This window comes from Strigops habroptila, chromosome Z, assembly GCF_004027225.2.
Source record: "Strigops habroptila isolate Jane chromosome Z, bStrHab1.2.pri, whole genome shotgun sequence".
Taxonomy (NCBI): Eukaryota; Metazoa; Chordata; class Aves; order Psittaciformes; family Psittacidae; genus Strigops; species Strigops habroptila.
This window is the reverse complement of record NC_044302.2, coordinates 98,144,692-98,165,588: the sequence shown is the minus strand read 5'-3', so window position 1 is coordinate 98,165,588 and position 20,897 is coordinate 98,144,692. Positions and strand designations below refer to the sequence as shown.

The window sequence follows — 20,897 nt, the reverse complement described above, 5'->3', positions numbered from 1 at the left end:
GAACCTCCCCCCTGTGCGGGGCTGCACCCCCAGAGCGTGAGCAGTAGGTCGAGGGAGGGGATTCTCCCACTCTGTTGCACGCTGGGGAGACACCCCACCCCTGCAGTCCTGGTCCAGCTCTGGGGCAGCAACACAAGACTGACGTGGAGCTGTTGGAGCAAGTCCAGAGGAGGCCATGGAGATGTTGCGAGGGCTGGAGCAGCTCTGCTCTGGAGACAGGCTGAGGGAGCTGGGCTGGTTCAGCCTGGAGAAGAGAAGGCTCCATTTCAGCTTTTTTTTTCTAGCAGACTAAATCCTACCTCCACACATGGGGCTTGTTGCAATGTGCAGTGTGCCTGCAGCATTAGGCCTTGCCCCACACCACCACCCTCTGCCTTGCAGACCCTCACACTCCCGTCCCACATCCCTGTCACATTTTCCATGTCCCTGCCCCCATTCCATACGAGGCTCCTATGCCCCTGCACCCTGCTTTATATCCCATATCCCACCCCATGTCCCTTGCTCCACTCCCCTTCTCCATGTCCCATGTGCCATCACCCTGCCCCTTGTCCCTGCCCTGGGTCCCATGTCCCTGCCCCATATTCCATATCCCTGCCTCATGGCCCCGCTCTATGTCCCATGTCCTTGTCTCATGGCCCCTGTCCCATGTCCCACTCCATGGCCCCTACCCCATGCCTCTGCGCCACGTCCCAATATCCCCACCGCATATCCCCGCTCCACGTTCCACGCCACCGCCCGAGGTCACATCCCCATGCCCTATATCCCCGCCCCATATCCCCGCCTCATGTCCCAGACTGCCCACCTCATGCCCCGCCCCCCGCCGCTCTCCGCCCCTTCCGCCCGCCGATGGCCATTTCTCACAGGGGTATTTTTGTAAAAGCTTCGTTTCGGGTTTTTTATTGTTTATACACATATATCTACATATACACAGATATTCCCTCATCGCCCAGAGGCGCAGGCAGAAAAAAACTCCTCTACGCCTGAGGTGGGGGAACCCCTTCCGCTCCTCGCCCCGCCCCGCAGGCGTGGCCTCGCCGCCAAAACGGGTGGAGCGCGGCGCCGCCATTTTGTAAAGAGAGTGCGGGGCCGGCAGTAGGGTCGCGCCAGCTTCACCTTTCCACTGGGCTGCCGCTGCCGTCGTCATGATGCTCTCCGCCCGTGTCGCTGCCGCCCTCGCCCGCTCCCTGCCGCGGCAGGCCGGCCTGGTGAGCCCGCTTCTCTGCGGCTAGCGGTGTCCGGAGTGGGCGGGCGGGCAGGCAGGCGCCGCCGCCATCTTGGGGGCCGCGGTGACATTGAGGGGCCGCGGGCTCCCGATGCGGCTGTCTGTGGTGGTGGTGGGGATGTGCGGGGCTCACCTCAGCGCTGGGTGGCTGCGGGGCCCGGCCCTTGCTGAGGCAGCGGTGCCCTTATCTGGCGGAGGGAGTGTCTACAGGACGGCGTGTCCTTCGCGATATGGATTGGCACGGTTCAGGTTGAGGTCAATGTCGGAAAGCGGCTAGAACAAGGTCAGGGTTGGGGATTTGAGCTGAGAGGCTTTGCCAGGTGGAATTTTCCCCCCGTGTTTGTGGGGAGTGATAGTGTGAAGGTCTGTCAGGACCCGTTACTGGCTGTGTCCCTTGTGAAGGAGAAGGGAGGAGAGGCCTGCACAGGCTTTCAGAGATTCAGCATTGACCCTGCATGGGACTGCCCTGGGAGCTTTGGGATGCTGATTGTAATCTTTTAATGCGTTATAGTGTTTTATTGCATTATCATAGGTTACTGTTTTGTTTGTTTCTGCTGTTGTATATGTTTTTGCCACGCTTCTGCATGGCAATTCTGCAGTTAGATTTTTCTTAGGTCAACCCTTAGAAGACAATCTTATTTTCCCTTGTGCAGATCCATGAGGGGTGCACTGATTTTTTCATGCCCCAAGGTTTTCGATGTTCATCGTATAGATGGCAAACGAGAGGAGGTGTTGCTTTGGGAGCTGCTGCAGTGCTGTGATGGTGACATCAGTGCAATGCAGGAAAATGCAGCGAGTAGTTTAGAGCAATCTCCTTTACCATCTGTGCTTGCTTAGTATCGCTGTACTTGGTTCCATAACTGCAACTTGTGAATAGAGTGCAGTGGAGCTCAAGACATGTTAAAAGTATAAACTCATGATCATGTTACCTCAACTTTTTTTTTTTTTTTTTTGAGTGACTGAGGAAATCTCACTGAAATAATTACTTACTTTAGGTTTCCAGAAATACCCTGGGTGCAGCGTTTCTTGCTACAAGAAATATCCATGCTTCCAAAACATGCTATCAGAAGACTGGTAAGTCTGAGAAAGATCTTCATACAAGAGTGTGGGTTCAGAACTTGCTCTGTCAGATAAAGAGGAGTTTGAATTTGGAATGTGAGTGGGTTAGTGTGTCAGTTGGCAAAACATTTGAGGACCCTTATGTACTGTCAGTGTCAGTACTGAACTGCTATAGCCACATCCAGGAGACTTCAGTTTAGTAACTTCATATGCCCAAACCAAATGAGTGGTCACTTGTCAGTTGTCTTACACAGCTTACCTGCTCCATGAGGATTCAATTAAGTCTTCAGCTCCTGCAGAATTATTTGGAAAACTCCCTCAGATTCCAGTTGCCTGTCTTGTTTGTAACAGGGTGAGGGAATGGATGACTTTCCCAGGCCTGCCTGTGTTTGACCTTGTGTCCTTGAGTGTAGTTTTTTTGGCTGCCAGTATTTTGGTGTTTAGAGAAGACAGGGGCACTGCGCAGCTGTATTTTTGGTAGCGTTTCATGTACACTTTCTGTAGTGGTTTAGAGTGATTAAAGGTATTATTAAGAAGCAACAGTTTCACAGCTGTGTTTGCTGACGAAATAAAAAGTTGTTGAGGGTACGCTGCTAAACAAATTTGAGGAACATGGAGAATTTACAGCTTATATCAAAAAACTTGGTCTGTAAATGTATTAAGTTCTTTTAGATAGATTTAGATCCTGGATTACAAATCAGTTGACAGTGTGTTTTGATGCCTTCAGTCATAGTAAATCTTCTGCAGGTGTAGCGGCATGTCTGTTCTTTCTGGGCTAAGGCTAATTGTTTAATCTAGTTGCTTTCTAGGGGAGAGATGCTAATAGTGTAGAACATAATGAAGGAAATTGATAACTGAACAGCCATCAATGTTCTGATTGAAGCTGGCTCGTAATGATGAGTTGAAGCTGCTTTTATTGTCTATGACTACAGAAGTTGCTGTTTATCTTGAGCATCCTATGTGAGGAAGAATGTTGCTTGCTAGACTTCATGGCATATCTGAGAAATGGTGCCTTGGTTTGTGAATTCAGTACAAGCTTACAGAATTCATATAGTGCCTTAATGGGCTAAATCTGGTTTGAAATGTCTCTTTCCAGGTACTGCTGAGGTATCCTCTATTCTTGAGGAACGTATTTTGGGAGCTGACACCTCTGCTGAACTGGAGGAGACTGGCCGTGTGCTGTCAATTGGTGATGGTATTGCCCGTGTATACGGCCTGAGAAATGTCCAGGCAGAAGAAATGGTTGAATTCTCTTCTGGATTGAAGGTAAGCTATCTCTCAAGCAGTTTGTTTACTCTAGGAATATGAGGAAGACTTTTTTTAAGGAGAACATGAGACTATGCTTGGAGCTGCCTGTATGGACTTTTTACAGACTTCGTTGCAACTTTAATACATAGTAACTAGTTGAAATAAAAATACAAAAAAGCAAATACTCTTGTAATTTGTAACACTTTTGTTCCAGTATCTGATTCTTTGCCAACATCTGAGCTTTATTTGTCTTCATCTAGGAAGTATAAGAGCTAATCTGGTGTTGGATTTTGTTTTCTTTGGTTTCAGGCTGGCTTTTCTGTTTGCTGTTGGATAACAGTCTCTCTGCTCTAGTACTGTGTGCAGTTTGCCGACTTCTTACAGTCCTAAGAGTAGTCTAGAGCTAAAAAGCTGTGTCACTGTTCCGACAGTACTGCAACAGCTCTTCCAGTTTTTTTAATGACCGAACTCACTTTAGACAAGAAGCCAGTGATATTCCTTTGTCCAGTTCCTAGGCAAGAGACAAATGTTATATTTGAACTCTGCTTATCCTTTCTGTTCCTGTTAGAGAGAGAAAGCTAGGTTGCTGTAAGTACAGTTCTGTAGTAAGCTGAAGGCTTAGGCATGTTCTGTAACCACTATGGAAGAACATACATGTGTTGTACGTAAAAGCAGAACATTGACTATTGTTACAAATAAGATTGAAGTAGATTATGTTGGCTATTCTACACCGTAGAATAATCACATCTGTTTTAAACTGTCAAAATGGTTGTAAAGGTTGATACGGGTTTTCTCATGCCACTGTGGCCTTTGTTCTAGGGTATGTCCTTGAATTTGGAGCCTGACAATGTTGGTGTTGTCGTGTTTGGTAATGATAGACTCATCAAGGAAGGGGATGTTGTGAAGAGGACTGGTGCTATCGTGGATGTTCCAGTAGGGGAAGAGCTGCTGGGCCGCGTTGTAGATGCCCTGGGCAATCCAATTGATGGGAAGGTAAGTGTAACTACTAGATGCTTAACACTTCTGCTTGTATATATGTTATACAGACTAACAGGTTTTGTCCTGTCTTTTAAGGGTTCCATTGCATCCAAGTCACGTAGAAGAGTTGGCTTGAAAGCCCCTGGGATCATTCCCAGAATCTCTGTGCGTGAGCCTATGCAGACTGGTATTAAGGCTGTGGACAGCTTGGTGCCAATTGGTCGTGGCCAGCGTGAGCTGATCATTGGTGACAGGCAGACTGGGTAAGTTAAATGTCCAAGCTAAAAACGTTTCCTTAAACTCGAGAACAGTGTGTGCTGATGTGCACAGCTGAAGAGTGGTGTAGAGGTTTGGAGAACTGTAGGCAGCTTAACTTACCAACCTCTGTGTTACAGGAAAACTTCTATTGCAATTGACACAATAATCAACCAGAAACGATTTAATGATGGAACAGATGAGAAGAAGAAGCTGTACTGTATCTATGTTGCAATTGGCCAGAAGAGATCAACAGTTGCTCAGCTGGTGAAGAGGCTCACTGATGCAGGTACAGATTTTTGAAGACAGTTGAGCCTGGCAACTGACATCCTGTTCTCATTATAATGCTGAATACTGCTATGACCTCTCCTACCTGTGAATGTAGACAGAATTCTTTCATTACTGAATGACTGAAATACTTGCTTTTGTGGACAAGAAATCCTTCTAGCTGTTGCATCACATTAGGAGACTGGTATGAGCCCCAAACTGCTGAATTGATTCTGGAAAAGTCAAACTAGGTTTTTTGGTTTTTTTTTTTTTCAGCAGCATTGAGCTTCCTCTTGGCGGGCAGGCATCATGACAAGCTGTGGCCTGCAAGTATTTTTGGACTTGGCATTTGTTTCATACATATGCAAGTCAGTGTGAGTGGCAGTTGTAAATGCAGTGGATAGATTTTACTGCCCAAACATAAAGGATTAAATGATAGTGTCTTTTCAAAAGCAGTGATCTTGACTAAAGCTGCATATGTAACAGAGCTTGCAAGAGATCAGGCAGCTTACCTCTTGCCTGCTGGTTAAGCAGAGTCATACCTATCAGGAAAAAAAATAAACCACATTTTAATTACTGTAACTTGTTTGGCACTGTGAAACAAAGGATTGTATTGCCTCGCAGCAGCCAGGAAACCATGGGCTTGCAGGCTGGGTTTCTTTTAGAACCAAAGTGTGTCTTAGTGAAAGTTTAAACTTCATTTTAAATGGGAAAGGAGCCTGCGAGTGTTAGACATTAGTTAGTTGTGCTGATGGATGTTTTAGTCTAGGATGGTGGTCTTTGTAACAGTGTAGCGATGGTGCCTGGGCTTGCTTCAGTGGCTAGTACTTCACATGCGTGGTATTTGCTGTTGACAGGCATGTTGAGGTAATATACTCACGGTGTGCGTTTCCCATTCTTTCCAGATGCAATGAAGTACACCATTGTGGTGTCTGCCACTGCATCCGATGCAGCACCCCTGCAGTATCTGGCTCCGTATTCAGGCTGCTCCATGGGGGAATACTTCAGAGACAATGGAAAACATGCATTGATCATCTATGATGACTTATCCAAACAGGTCAGGAAACATTGTTTGTAGGCCTCATACTCTGGTATGTTTGTAGCTGTCAGATCACCTTAGGTTTAGAAATTCAAATTTTTACATGAACTACTGAAGTCTGAAATCTTTCTCTCTACCACGCAGGCTGTTGCCTATCGTCAGATGTCTCTGCTGCTGCGTCGCCCACCTGGTCGGGAAGCCTACCCAGGTGATGTGTTCTACCTGCACTCCCGCCTGCTGGAGAGGGCAGCCAAGATGAATGATTCCTTTGGAGGTGGCTCTCTGACTGCCTTGCCTGTCATTGAAACTCAGGCTGGTGATGTGTCTGCTTACATTCCAACCAATGTCATCTCCATCACTGATGGACAGGTAGGACTTCTCATGCCAGTACTTCTGTGTAGCTTAATGGCAGGTCTCTGAGGAGGCTTCCAGGCTTCTGACCAAGATACTTTCTCCTACAGATTTTCTTGGAAACTGAGTTGTTCTACAAGGGTATCCGTCCAGCCATCAATGTTGGTCTGTCTGTGTCCCGTGTAGGTTCAGCTGCTCAGACCAGGGCTATGAAGCAGGTAAGCATGAAATTGCTGCTCCTTGTCTTTCTAGAGACAAGTAGTGTGTAGGCTTTCCAACCCATTTCACTCTTTAAAGAGCTGTGAATAGAGAGAGAATAAAGCTTTGGATTCCTTAGCGTTCTGAAATCATAAAAGAGCAAACTTTGGGGATCTCTTTGATATTTCTGTTGCCTCCTGGGGGCGGTAGGGGGAAAGGAAAATTGTGTCTGCACAAAGATGTAGGGCTATTAAGTTTCAGTATGTTGAACCGGGTACTGATCTAACTAGAAACAGAGAATTCTCTCTTAACCCCATGCTTTTAGTCCAGACATGGAATTAGGTTTAATATCCATTATCACCATTTCAGGGAGGATTGGAATGTTTGTTAAAAAGGCCAGGCAGACGGTTGGATTTGTAGAAAGGCATATAATTATCTGTCAGAATCTTGGGATTCACTTGACTTGTAATGCCAGGCAAAGCTGACTCGTGACAACTGTTAGCTGAAGATAACCTGCAGACTACTAGACACATTTAAAAGGTGGTCACACTCAGCCTGACCTGTATCTTGTGTGGTAGGTGGCAGGTACCATGAAGCTGGAATTGGCCCAGTACCGTGAAGTGGCTGCCTTTGCCCAGTTTGGGTCTGATCTGGATGCTGCCACACAGCAGCTGCTGAACCGTGGTGTACGTCTGACAGAGCTGCTCAAACAAGGACAGTATGGTGAGTGTCTTGGACATAACAAGTCTGCGTTTTCCATTAGTCTCTTGGGCTAATGAGGCTGATCTTCATAGCAGCATTGTGTCCGTTCTGTGGACATGGTGAATGCAGACTGGAGTGTTGACTAAACCATGTGGTAGATGTGCAGTTGATCTTCACAGAAGGACTCTGTTGCACTGGCATGTCCTAATGTTGGGAGTTACCAGTGGCATGAATGCTTTCTCTTCTACAGTTCCCATGGCTATTGAGGAACAGGTTGCAGTCATCTACGCTGGTGTCAGAGGCCACTTGGACAAGCTGGAGCCCAGCAAAATCACCAAATTTGAGAGTGCTTTCCTAGCTCACGTACTGAGCCAGCACCAGGCCCTCCTCTCCACGATCAGGTATGATGGTTAATCTTGCATCATCCCAAGATGATCGTATGGATGACTGGAGTGCAGATAATGCGTACTGAACTGTTAATTGAGGGTATCCTACAACATCAGGCCTTGAGCTGCCTGTTTTAGAGCTGGAGGTTAAATCAGCTTTGCTGCTGTCTGGAGCTCAGCTTCGCATCTTCAGCTTTTACTTGGGCAAAATGAGAACCTGCTTGCATACCTCTAATCTGTTACTGAAATAAGTTAATCAGAGCCTAAATTTTTGGCACCTTTAAGCTGTGAGGGTGCTGTGGATTAAGTCCTGCTCAGTGCCTTCCCTGCTGCTGAGTGGAGTACTGGAGTTTTTGAGTGTTTCTGCCCTAGTCCTGGCTTGTTTTGTAATGAGTCAAATCATGTGCCTGCCATCTCTGTAAAAAGCAGAGCCTTTCTGAACTACATACAGCTGTTTTAAAGCTATTTGTTGACAAACCTCAGTTCTTAAACAGGACTAACTTTAGAAGAAGTGATGTTATGTTAGTTTCACTGGTACATAGCTTCATGCATCGAACAGGCTAATTCGTCTGCTATTCCTGTTAGAAATGGGAAGGTTCATTGTAGTTTTCTTTGTCTTGGGTGTTGACCATTATCTATTCCTGTATCTGAAGTTTAACTACATTCTCTCAACAGGACTGAAGGGAAGATCTCTGACCAGACAGAAGCAAAGTTGAAGGAAATAGTCACAAATTTCCTGGCTACTTTTGAGGCATAAACTCATAAAACTGTTAAAACAGACCAGGCTATTGTGATCTCGTGCTCCAGCTCCATCAAAGACTTAAAAGTATGTGCGACTTGAATGTACAGATCTTGGTGAGAATAAAAGTTCCCATGTAAAAAGGTGTGTATGTTCTGTTCCAAATTACTGCCTTGCTTTGTGGCTATGTGTGCCACATGTGCCTTTAAAACCACAGGGTTAAACTGCTCTAGACACTCACTTGTGAAAGGAACTCTGAAAATTCAAACCAGGGGTTCAGAATTGGGTGGATTGGACTCCCTATAGACTATGGAGTAGGGGTAGCAGTTGGATTCTGCTTTAAGGGACCTTTTAAAGCTCATCCAGTTCCAACCCCCTGCCACGGGCAGGGACACCTTCCACTAGAGCAGGTTGCTCCAAGCCCCTGTGTCCAACCTGGCCTTGAACACTGCCAGGGATGAGACAGCCACAGCTTCTCTGGGCACCCTGTGCCAGTGCCTCAGCACCCTCACAGGGAAGAACTTCTGCCTAAGATCTCATCTCAATCTCCCCTCTGTCCGTTTAAAGCCATTCCCCCTTGGCCTGTATATGTCCTGTTCCCATCCATAGTTTTTCCTGGGTCACTGCCTGGGATGAGGCACTGGGAGTTGCCCTCTGAGTGGTTCTTCAAAATGATGAAAGCAGATGAGGTAGGACACTGTGTACCAGACAGCCTGAGTCTTACCCAGTGACCTAACCTGCTACCCTGCTTTAACATGGGGAGAGCTAAAGCAGTCCAGTAAAGTAAAAAAAAAGGCATTTTCCACTTACAGAAATAAATCAGCTCAGTTGTGACCTAAGGGCACTGCTGCATGGCACCTCTCCTCATCGGCTCCTCTATAACTTGCAGGAGGAAGTTGTCTTCCACACATTCAAGGAATCTCCTGGATTGCTTGTGCCGGGCTGTACCATCACTCCAACAGATACCAGGATGGTTGAAGTCCCCCATGAGGACAAGGCCCTGCAAGTGTGAGGCTGCTCCTATCTGTCTGTAGAGCGCTTCATCCACAGAGTCCTCTTGAGCAGGCGGCCTGTAACAGATCCCCACAGTAATGTCCCCCATCGCTGTTCTCCCTTTGACCTTGACCCACAAACACTCTGTTGACTGATCACCTGTCCCCAGATGGAGTTCCATACTTTCCAGCCTATCACTGACATAAATAGCAACTCCCACTCCCTGTCTGCCGGGCCTGCCTTTTCTAAAGAGCCCGTAACCTTCCATTACAGCACCCCAGTCACAGGAGCCATCCCACCATGTTTCTGTAATACCAGTGATATCATACCCCTGTAGCCGTGCACACATCTCTAATTCCTCTTGTTTGTTCCCCATAGTACAGGCATTTTGTGTAGAGGCATCTGAGCCGAGCTCCAAATGAAGCCGACTCAATGGCTGGAGCAGCTGAAATATCTCTGCATCGCTCCAAGCATTTATTACAGGTACTGCCAGCTAACTGGGAGTGTTGGGATGGATTGATGCCCCCCCTCTCCCAACACATCTACTTTAAGCTTTCTTGACCAGCCTGGCAAGCCTCTTACCAAAACAGCTCTTCTTATGGCTACAGAGGTGTCTCTTTATTTGACATCATGACACAGGTCTAAGTTACGGCTGTCAACGAATGAGCCTTCTCAGAATTAAGGCCTGTAGGAAGAAATGTTATCTTTCTTAGATCAACAATTAGTTAGTCTATTAGAGCTGGACAATAAACAACCAAACTTTTATGCACATGGACTTCTTTTCAGAAATATTTTTATTTCTTCCAGCTGGGCTCATACCTCTCCCAAGCCTTGTTTTGCTGAGATCCTTAGGGTCTTACAGTGACAGTGAAGGTCCTGCTGGTTTCAGCAACATTGTCCCCAAGTTTTTAGAGTTTTGTGGTGCTACGAATCTTGCCACCACTCATTAAAGCAACACTTCTCCACCCTCTCAGTGTTCTCTGACATGTTGGTGCTTTGTACCTCTCAAATCAAGCAACTTAGTTGCCAATTCAAATTTTTCGCTTTTCTTCACCTAATCATCACCATATGGTGGTGATAAAAAACCCCATACTTTTTCCATTATGCCATGTGGCAGTGAGTTTGTGGCCACAAACCTGTTTCTCTTAGACAATCTGAAGGTAGCTGTGCATTTCTCAGAGGTATGTGTGGGACAAACCAAATGAAGCATTGCTCTCTGTGTAAGTCAAAAGCTAAAAAGACCAGTGGGAAACTGGTAGAGTCCAATGTAAATCCAATCAGAATTATAACTCTCGGCCTTTTTTTCTCCTTCCTGCCGATGGCAGGGGGGTTGGAACTAGATGATCTTAAGGTCCTTTCCAACCCTAACTATTCCATGATTCTGTGTCTTTCTTCTTCCTAACCGAACTCCTGCTTCCTTCAGGTATTGTGTACAACGTTGCTGTAGTGACAGGAGATATCAGAGGAGCTGGCACTAACTCCAAAATCCACATAATCCTCCATGGGTCCAAAGGCTTAAAGAACAGCGGGAAGATTTTCTTGGAAGGAGGTGAATTCGAGCGTGCCAGGACAGATCTCTTTAACGTGGAGATAGCTGCTCTTCTCAGCCCACTCAGCAGAGTCACCATTGGGCATGACAATTGTGGTGTCAGTTCTGGCTGGTATTGTGAGAAGGTGAGACCAAGCTGCTTGTCTGTAGGCAGCTGTCAGCCCCTTTCCTGTTCATGACCCCAGCCCAACAACTAAATATGATTAAACCCCCCCCCAAATAAATCTGCATTTATTCAGATGAGAATATCCCTGGTTTAACAAGTCAATATTGTACATAATGCATTGTAGTAGCTGATTGTCTCAAAGGCACACTAGGTGCATAAGTCAATCACTCTCTAATTGGGTTGATTGCCCCTTTGCAGTCACAGAGATAGAGATTATTGTTTGCTCAGTGCCAAAAGCACCTTCAGATGTTCGCCTAAGGGGCTGGACAGAAAAGCAGTCTTAGATTGTGCTGAGCATTTCAAACTTATCATCTATATTCAGACTTTGCTCAAGTTTTTAGATGCTGTTTTTGAGCTCAAAAAAAGAAGTGGCTAACCACAGCTGTTACTGGGAGGTAGTGCAGCAAGATGTGATGCGAGGTCATGTACAAGATCAGCAGGAGGTGATTGGAGGGTGGAAAGGGAGGCAGCTGCATACCCTGAAGCTAGGAGTAAATGCAGTTTTCCTGGAAAGGAAAATCAGTTTAGGATGTGACTTAGGGGCACAAAATTGCTCCAAGGGCTGGAGCAGCTCTGATCTGGGGACAGGCTGAGAGAGCTGGGCTGGATCAGCCTGGAGAAGAGAAGGCTCCTTAAGAGGAAACCTTAGAGCAGCTCCAGTGCCTAAAGGGGCTACAAGAAACCTGGAGAGGGGCTTTGGACAAGGGCCTGTAGGGACAGGGGAATGGCTTTAACCTGCCAGAGGGAAGACTGAGATGAGCTCTTAGGCAGAAGTTCTTCCCTGTGAGGGTGCTGAGGTGCTGGCACAGGGTGCCCAGAGAAGCTGTGGCTGCCCCATCCCTGGCAGTGTTCAAGGCCAGGTTGGACACAGGGGCTTGGAGCAACCCGCTCTAGTGGAAGGTGTCCCTGTCCGTGGCAGGGGGTTGGAGCTGGAGGAGCTTTAAGGTCCCTTCCAACCCAAACCATTCTGTGATTCTGTGTGCTTGAAGGCTTTTTGTATCTTGTCCTCCCTGCAAAAGCCTACTGTGCACTGTTGTGGCTCGGGGCATGTGCTCCACACTGGCACAGCACTGACACACTGCCTGTTTCCATTCCCTTCCCCTTGTGGTGTTTTACCTTTTCTTTGCTGACCCATTTTGATCTCCTTCTGGAAAGTGGAAGTAACAGCACAGATGGGTTCTAGCTATACCCCAAATTGGGAATTGTGCAACCAGCCCAGTTCATGTTGGTCCAGAAAACTTGATTTTTGTGAGCAAAACCAAGATCTCCAGCTCTATCCTTGCTTAAGTTACTTAAGTTTTCAGTATCAAGGTCCCGTGGGCTGCCAGCAACAGAATATTCCAACTCACCTTCCCAGTCTCTTTTCCTAGGTGGTGGTTTACTGCCCATTCACTGGTATTGAACAAACCTTCCCCTGTGATAAATGGCTGGATGAAGATGAAGGAGATGGTCTTATAGAACGGGAGCTCTATGAAATGGTCTCACTGCGCCAGAGAAGACTGAAAAGTAGGTACAAGTGCCCAGGAGCCCCCTGTGACCCCCACACATGCTACAGCAACCTGAGTGTCACCCACACAACATTACATGTAGTAGACCTGTTGTCAGATAGATAGAGGCTCAAGGGAACTGAGTCCTGCATGACTATCAGCTTTGAACATCCTGGTTCGGGGAGTTTAAAATGAACCTTTTAAAATATTTTGAAGAATTTCAATCATTTTCTTAAGGGAAAAGCCTCCTAGGTTCATTGGGCTTTGGGCTGCCTCTGCTGCCATTTCACCTTTGCAGGCAAGCCAGGCTACGTTTCTTGTCACTACAGAAGCAAAGCTTTCTTGTTCCAGATAGAAACAAAACCTAAATATAATAAAAATACAAACCTGGAGGAAAGCAGGAAGAAAGGCCAAACTCTTCACACTAACTTCAACTTTTTTACTCTTGGCCTTACAGAAAAAAACAGGCCAAAAGTGCCTCCCGAGGCACAACAGTGCTGCATTTGAAGCCTCTTTTTCTCTAGAGGGAGGCAATGGCACACGTTTGCTGGGAGGTGCTGCTCTGTGAAGAGCAGAGCAGCGTACCAGCATGTTCATCCATCCACACACAGCTCCAGCACCCAGCCTCGCTGGCTGGTTCTGCACCATGCAGAATGGATCGCAACCGTCTTGCCTGCAGCAGTGCGTATGTGTAAGCAGAATGTTTTAATTAGGATAATACATCCAGTTTAATCTGAATGCTTCCGGTAGGCTCCTGCTTAAACAGCAGTTCATTTAAATAAGCTTTATCTAAATGTTAGTCAGTGTTAGAAGCACATTGCATCTCTGACTTGGTCCATTTAACTAAAGCTTCTGCAACCTTTAACCCTCTATTATCAGCTCTGACTGTTATTGACAGGCTAATTCCCCTGCTGCCGCAGTGCAGGAGATAGACAGAGAGCATTAGCCTTGAGAAATCTGTGACCTTTAGCTGCCAGATTATAGAAGCGTAAGACTCGGAGTTAGAAAAGACCTATTATGTCATTTTGCCTATCTCCCTGTGCATACAGGGCTGTCCCTTTCTGTAGAGATGATCAAAGCTTGGTTCAACCTCACTTTGGGTATCCATGGTGAAACGGCTCCCTGCACAGCGTTTGCAAGCTGTTTCCCCTGTGGATTGCAGCCCATCATATAGCTTCTATTTATTCTCAGCCTTTTATTTTCCCCTTGTTATCTCAAATGTTATCCTGGAAACTCTAGTGCCAGGTCTAGCCCTCCAGGGCACAAACAACCCATGGTGTTTGTGCTCTGGGGAATATTCACTCTGGTTCTGAGAATTTCCAATCTGCTTGGATCCCTTGATGTGAAGGGATAGGGATTGGGAATGTGCCCAGAGAGCCCTGGGAGGATGATGATGGGTATTTGGGGATATGGTTGGTCTGCTCCAGCAGCTGCAGACCTAGCTCACCCACTTTTCTCCCTGCGTGGTTTTTCCCTAACATCCCTCTATCAGCAACTTAATCCTGGTACAAGTTCCCTGTTCCCCATTCCTGCATGCATCGTTCCTCCTTTCCTTCAGCAAGAGGTCAGGGAGGCCAAACCAGACAGATGAGAGAAGTCTCTGGTGTCTGAGTTGCCCTTGCTCTTTTACCCAGGGAGAGTGGGGCTGCTATATCATATGCCATGCACAAACTTGCCTTAGCTTCATTTCTGCTCAGATAAAACTTGCTGGTGCTTTTCAGGAAGGAGTGGTCATGGACATTATGCATATAGGGGCAAAACTTTTTCTAGAAGAGAGTTCCCTTTTTCCCCTCAGTAGCTGCCTCTTTTCCACAGTCAAGTGCTGAGTACATCAGTAAAGATCTGATTTATATGCATGTCATCTTATTTTTGTATTCCATTCTGGGCTCTGAAGGTCAAGCCGTGCTGATGTGGGTTCTGGCATACCAAAAGAGTGAGCAATTCTTTCATTAAGATTTGTTAATAATTCAGCTGATATCTGAGTCAGGAAAGAAGCCTGTTCCCTCTTCTGTAGGTGCTACAAAACCTACAGAAGTGGAACACATTATTACCAATAAAGAATGCAGATGAGGGGCTTTTTAGAGGAAATAATGTCATCTTCACATAGGCAACCATCCCCTGGTATGAAAACCATTGCAAAGATGCTTCAGGTGGACTGCTTTTATAGTCAAAGCGTGGGGTGAAGACTTAAGAGAGGAAAATGTTGTAGCTTTGTCATGATCTTTGGGCATGTTGCTTAGACTAGCACAAGCGCTAGCTGAAGTCAGGTGGGATTTAGGCATGTAAATAACTTTGAAACTTTTGAAAAATGTCTTTTTGTTGCTCTGAGCATGTTTGCCCCACATGGTGCAGACTGACTGGAGATATCTGAATGGGATCTGAGACAGCCTGTCCTGCAAAAGCCATATCTGGGGTTAATGGATCCAGCCTCAAGAAGGCTCATTAGCTCAGGATGAACTGATACATGGCCATACCCATACTCCTCCTTGTTCCAAACACAGATCATCTGGACAAATTTTTAGGAGCTACCTGGATCTGTATTGCATCATACACAAGTAAGTGGAGATTCTCATTGACAGAAAGAAAGCTAACTGTGTACTCAAACTACAGAGATGGAGCATATCCCTGGATTACCCTGTTAGAAATGAATGACATAGAAGAATATGGTTCACCTTGAAAGTGGTGATTCATGATTTATCTCATTTTATCTTAAATGAAAACATAGAATTAGATTTCCAGGCAATCTCATTTGTGCATATCACGTAACAGCTGATCATGTTTGTGCAGAAAAGGATAAAATGTCCTGAAGAATGTCATACAATCCTGCCCTCTCCCAGAGAAAAGAATGAGAACTATGGTTTTTACCTTTAAAAATTACTTTTTAAACAAAATGTCTTGAACCTTTCTTTGTAGAAAGCCCCTGGTCTCTGTGGATCTGGACGAGTGACATTAAGAATGCAGGGACGGATGCCACCATCTTCTTTCAGATTTATGGAGACAAGGGGAAGTCAGATGAGATGAAGCTGGACAACAATTCAGACAACTTTGAAACTGGACAGACTGACAAATTCATGGTATGAATCTTGTGCAAGTGGTAAATTTGGCTTAGTATTGTTTCCTGGGGCATTAGCTTCAGCCCTACACAGAAAATTAACGTCATGAAATCTTTACCTCAGTAGATCCTTCTGAAGTGGAGGTGAAATCATTCAGTTTGCTGGTGATGCAAATGGATATAACACATGGATATGGCTTGTCTTTTCCAAACAAGACTTAGGGTGTTATTACTGGGTGCTCAGGGGGTGATGACTTCAAGTCATAGTGGTACTAAGTACCACATCTCCTCTGTGGCTCCTGAAACAGATAGTCTCCCCCTCAGACACAGGTCAAGCTATAGGCTGCTCCACCCATTTAGGCCATGTCTGTCTAAAGCTAATAATTTATCTATTTTTAACCTCTTTTAACTAAGAGGTCATTAGTTGTTTACAGAAGAATTAGGAATGGTGTTTCTTCTCCTTGGTGATCTGGTCTTCAGTCTGCCTGGACATGAGCCTCCCTGAATGTTTGGGGCTGAGCTCAAGCACTTGTTGAGTTTGGAGGCTGGGGAGGGTCTTCTTGTATTTAGGAACTAACATGCTTAAAAGTTGACTGGGCACTGGTCAGAGAAAAACTGGGAAACAGATTATTTTAATGCGTGGCTGTAGGCAAAACTTTTACTGTGTTTGCAGCAGCAGCCATAGATGCCTTCTGGAGGAATTGTGGCTGTGCTTTGCAGATGCTGCTTGAGAAAGAACTGAAGCTTGGGAACTGGCCTTAGTTCTTACTGGGATGAGTGGTTTCAAGCAGCTCTCATGATCAAAAGTATATGGATTAAACTTATATGCTCTTCTCTCCAGAAAAGTAAAGCTCTTAGCAGAGTAGAACTGATTACTTTTAAAGAACAAAATTTAGGTTTTTTTAGTTTGGTTTTTGACTCCTCTCTGATTTGGTTCTTAAAAGACATCCAGAGGTGTCCTTTGTGTGCATGCTTTGCTGCCTCACAGAAATGGATAATGCGTTTTTTCTTTCTCCCCCTCTATAGATTGAGCTCCCTGATCTGGGCACGTTTTATAAGCTTCGCATATGGCATGAGAAAAGAAATCCCTTTGCTGGCTGGCATCTGAACAAGGTGGGGGGATGGCAGCGGAAGGTAGACCTGGAAAGACAGATTGGTTGCAGTCCTGGGTCACCGCGTTCCCCACTGGCAGCTGAGTTTGATGTGCAGTGGTCAGAGGTGCCTCCGTTTACAGACAGTGCAGCCCTAGGGGTGGAAGTGGAAATCCTATGTGAAAACGGGATGTGGAGAGAGCACATCATAGCATTCACAAAAATACATGGGGAGAGAAGGATTCATTGTGTGGTTTTGGAGGAGATTCCTTCTCCTTCCTGTCCCTTTCAGTTCAGCCCAGATATGTATGGGAAATGAGAGCAGTGGGAAATGGCAGCTCCCAACAGCCCATCTTAATGGTGATAATGATATTTCCCCATCCTTCCAGCATCAGATCACTGTAGTCCCCCCATCACTGCTGCCAGGGACTTTTTCCCTTACTCTTCAAAAAGCTTCCTACTCTTAGACATCATTGCTATATGGAGAGGTAAACCCTCCCCTATTTAGGCTGGTCATAATGAAGAACTGATTACAGCAGAGACCTATTGTGCAATGGAGCATAACCTGCCCCAAAGTGTTGACAGCCCCACTGCAGGACACTTGCAGGTTGGAGGAGCCTGTGGAGACTGTGCAGAAGAGAGCAGCACTGTGCTGCTTGGGAAATGAAAAGGGTGATCTTCAGCCACATGTCCTCTGTTCTACCAGCAGTGATTACCATGCCGTCAGCCCTCACATGGATCTGCAAGGCAGCAAATTCATCTCTAAGCTTCACCCGTACTCCTACTGCAGAGCTTGGAAGATGTTCTCTGTACTTAACAAAACATACTTTTTGCTCTGCAGCCGTAAATAACTGCTATGATAAATCACAATTTACTGCGTAGGAGATTTTTCTTGAGTGCCTCTAATGTGCTTTGACAGATCCTGCTGTCCTGCATTGTCAGGGAGCTGCTAAAGCATACACAGACAAACACCTCTCCAGTGGGGAAAGGGCTTTAAGTAATGCTGTGTTCACCATGTGGTGAGAGAAGGTGTCTGACTGTGGTCTTTATCAAAAAGAAAGTTTGGTCAGACATTAGGCCACTGCAATCTGTTAGTTTGTTCATGAATGATGAGTAAGACTGCTTAGACCTTCCATAGCTGTAGATTTCCCTAAGATATCCTTTTCTCCTGCACAGAAATTGTGTTCAGGAGGGACAAGAGGAATCTAACAGTGTGTCTAGGATTCACTTTGGGACAAACTGTCTAAGCAAACCTGGTGAGGATGCATGAAATCAATCTTCCCATGTACACCCAGTCTGCTGTTTTCTGCCTCATGGCAGATGATTCCCATCACTTATGCCTCCATACTTAGATGAAGCCTTAATGATGCTTTGTTCCAGTCCTCACACATTTCATGCCAGGCTTGCTACATGTCAGGGCAGGCTTCCATTTTCTTTTACAAGAATGCAGGAACAGTCACACTGGTCAGGCCAAAAGTCCATCTAGCCAAGCATCCTCTGTCCTGTAAGACATAATCCTTGTCTCTAAGCTGGAGAGGAATGGGTGTGATGGATGGGCCTCTAGCTTGATAAGGAATTGGCTGGACGGTCACACTCAAAGAGTTGTGGTCAACAGCTTGATGTCCAAATGGAGACCAGGGACAAGTGGTGTTCCTCAGGGGTCAGTGTTGGGGCCAATCATATTCAATATCTTTGTTAGCAACGTGGACAGTGGGATCGAGTGCACCCTCAGCATATTTGCTGTTGACACTGAGCTGTATGGTGCTATTGACAGGCTGGAAGGAAGGGGTGGGATCCAGAGGGACCTGGACAGGCTGGAGAGGTGAGGCCGTATGAACCTCATGGAGTTCAACTAGGCCAAGTGCAAGGTCCTGCACATGGGTCAGAGCAATCCCCAGCACAAACACGAGCTGAGGGAGACTGGATAGAGCAGCCCTGAGGAGAAGCACTTGGGGGTGTTGGGTGAGAAGAAGCTCTATATGACCTGGCTTCAGTGTGGGCTTGAGCCCAGAACCATGCCGTGTGCTGGGCTGCACCCCCAGAGCGTGAGCAGCAGGTCAAGGGAGAGGATTATGCCCCTCTGCTGTGCTCTAGGGAGATCCCCCTGCAGTCCTTGTCCAGCTCTGGGGCAACAACACAAGAGGCACATGGAGCTGTTGGAGCGAGGCCAGAGGAGGCCACGGAGCTGCTGCGAGGGCTGGAGCAGCTCTGCTCTGGAGGCAGGCTGAGAGAGCTGGGCTGGGTCAGCCTGGAGAAGAGAAGGCTCCTTAAGGGGAGACCTTAGAGCAGCACCAGTGCCTAAAGTGGCTCCAGGAAACCTGGAGAGGGGCTTTGGGCAAGGGCCTGTAGGGACAGGACAAGGGGAATGGCTTTAACTTGCCAGAGGGAAGACTGAGATGAGCTCTTAGGCAGAAGTTCTTCCCTGCGAGGGTGCTGAGCCGCTGGCACAGGTTGCCCAGAGAAGCTGTGGCTGCCCCATCCCTGGCAGTGTTCAAGGCCAGGTTGGACACAGGGGCTTGGAGCAACCTGCTCTAGTGGAAAGTGTCCCTGCATGTGGCAGGGGTTTAGAACTGGATGAGCTTTACGGTCCCACCCCGAAAACACTGTGGTTCTCTGACACTGCGCCGCGGGGTGGGACCGGTCGGGCGGGGCAGGGCGGCGCCAAGAGCCAGGGAGCTGTGTTCGAGCGGTGTCAGTGTCCGAGCGGCAGCAGGATGCGGGAGGCGCGGTTCCGGGACCACTTCTGGGTGAGTGGGGTCTCGGAGGGGCTGGGGGCAGTGTGGTAGGACCCAGCCAGAGCCGGGGGTCTCACAGCAGGGCTGGGGGGGGTGTCACTCTGCTCCGGTCAGAGCTGCTCCAAAGCCACCTTCATGCTCCTATGGTGCTGTTGCTGAAGGCAACAGCATTCCCTATCCATGCATGTCCCGAGATCTGTGGCTTTGCAGCCTGCCCTGTCCAGCTAAAATACACCCCGTGGAGCTGCCGAGCTGGGGAAGTTGGTGCCGGGCTAGGGGCTTGATAATATTAGTTTGATGAACTGCTTAGAGATACCATGGCCAAAATGTCTCCTTTGATGCAAACTAATCCTGGATAGGAGCGAGTCCCTCAGTGTGCTGTTGCCAAACTGCGGAGGAAAAGCCACAGTTCAGGGAAAACCACAATTTATTCTTTTGATTCTGAACGTTGCTTTTGGAAATGGAGAAGTGCAGAATCTGCACTTAGCTGCTGCACAGCACTGGCACTGTGGCTGGTCAGTTCCTCTTGGCGTGTGAGCCTTTCTCCCAGAAAATAAACGACAAAATTTTATCTTTGGGGGCTGAAAATCCCCATCTGTGAATGGCCCACAGGGTTTCCCAGATGATTTCTGGGAAGAAGCTCCCATCTTCCAGGGCGGAAAGAAGGTGTGTGGGTCCCAGAAGGAGCCGGTGCCAGGTTTGGGGATGCTGATGAGGCGTAAGTGCAGAGCACCCGGCTCATGGAGCATCATTAGCGTGTTATCTGGCACATCGCTGTCAGATATGTAAATCCCACAGAAGTATTGAACCTGGCTGGGAGAATGAAGCCAGCTTTGCATCTGGCAGACTTTTCTCAAGCTATTCCCACAATGCTCACTTTGCTTTGCAAAGGAGGGATTTCAGGGTGCTGGCAGCATCCCCCAGGCTGCGGGGAATAACCATGATGCTATGAAGACGCGGATTATCATGCTTTGGCAGAGCATTGGGTTGAAGAAGAGGTCCTGGCTGCAGGGCTGGCTTTGGCTAGCGCTGCCTGGTTTGTTCCTCTTTAGCTGCAGCATGGTGCTTTCTGAAGGAGGATCTTGGAGGAAGGAGAAAATACTAGGGCAGGAGCAGTCCCAAGCCCCCAGGCTCAGGAGGAGCTGCGACATTGCATTGGGCGCTTGCTTCAGCCTGACCGCCTGGATTGCAAGCATGGCTATATACTGAATAATGCCCAGTTCTTGCTGAGCTCAAAACTGTTGGTGCCGACAGGGATTTTGCTTGACTTGTATCTTTTTCCTTTCCAAAGCTTGTGTGCTTCAACCCCCCTGACAATGGAAATGTGCCTGGGGCAGAGGCTGGAGTGGAACGTGATGGATGTGAGTCAGTGGAGAGATG

The 20,897-nt window shown here is 47.1% G+C and overlaps 2 protein-coding genes across 6 annotated transcripts in view; both read left to right on the top strand.

Annotated features, from left to right (window-relative positions):
* The first annotated feature begins 1,024 nt into the window (after positions 1 to 1,024).
* On the top strand, positions 1,025 to 8,589 carry ATP5F1A (ATP synthase F1 subunit alpha). The gene is made up of 12 exons (XM_030469780.1): positions 1,025 to 1,205; positions 2,218 to 2,296; positions 3,378 to 3,547; positions 4,349 to 4,522; positions 4,604 to 4,770; positions 4,903 to 5,051; positions 5,935 to 6,086; positions 6,213 to 6,437; positions 6,530 to 6,637; positions 7,196 to 7,340; positions 7,570 to 7,720; positions 8,381 to 8,589. Exons 1-12 carry the CDS (start codon positions 1,143 to 1,145, stop codon positions 8,460 to 8,462), a joined length of 1,665 nt encoding a protein of 554 aa, XP_030325640.1. The 5' UTR covers positions 1,025 to 1,142; the 3' UTR covers positions 8,463 to 8,589.
* A 2,352-nt stretch (positions 8,590 to 10,941) lies between these two features.
* PSTPIP2 (proline-serine-threonine phosphatase interacting protein 2) overlaps positions 10,942 to 20,897 on the top strand; it is a 50,746-nt gene continuing 40,790 nt past the window's right edge. For 2 of the 5 annotated variants that reach the window (XR_003989079.1, XR_003989076.1), the window contains exons 1-3: positions 13,425 to 15,194; positions 15,553 to 15,713; positions 16,718 to 16,804. Coding sequence is in view for 2 of the 5 variants with exons in the window: in XM_030469781.1 (XP_030325641.1) it covers positions 15,104 to 15,194; positions 15,553 to 15,713; positions 16,718 to 16,804 (339 nt within the window). In the remaining 3 variants the exon portion in view is untranslated. Of the gene's footprint in view, positions 11,112 to 12,522; positions 12,659 to 13,424; positions 15,195 to 15,552; positions 15,714 to 16,717; positions 16,805 to 19,385; positions 19,530 to 20,897 lie in introns of those variants that run through there. The other 3 variants (XR_003989077.1, XM_030469781.1, XM_030469782.1) reach the window with 3 other exon arrangements.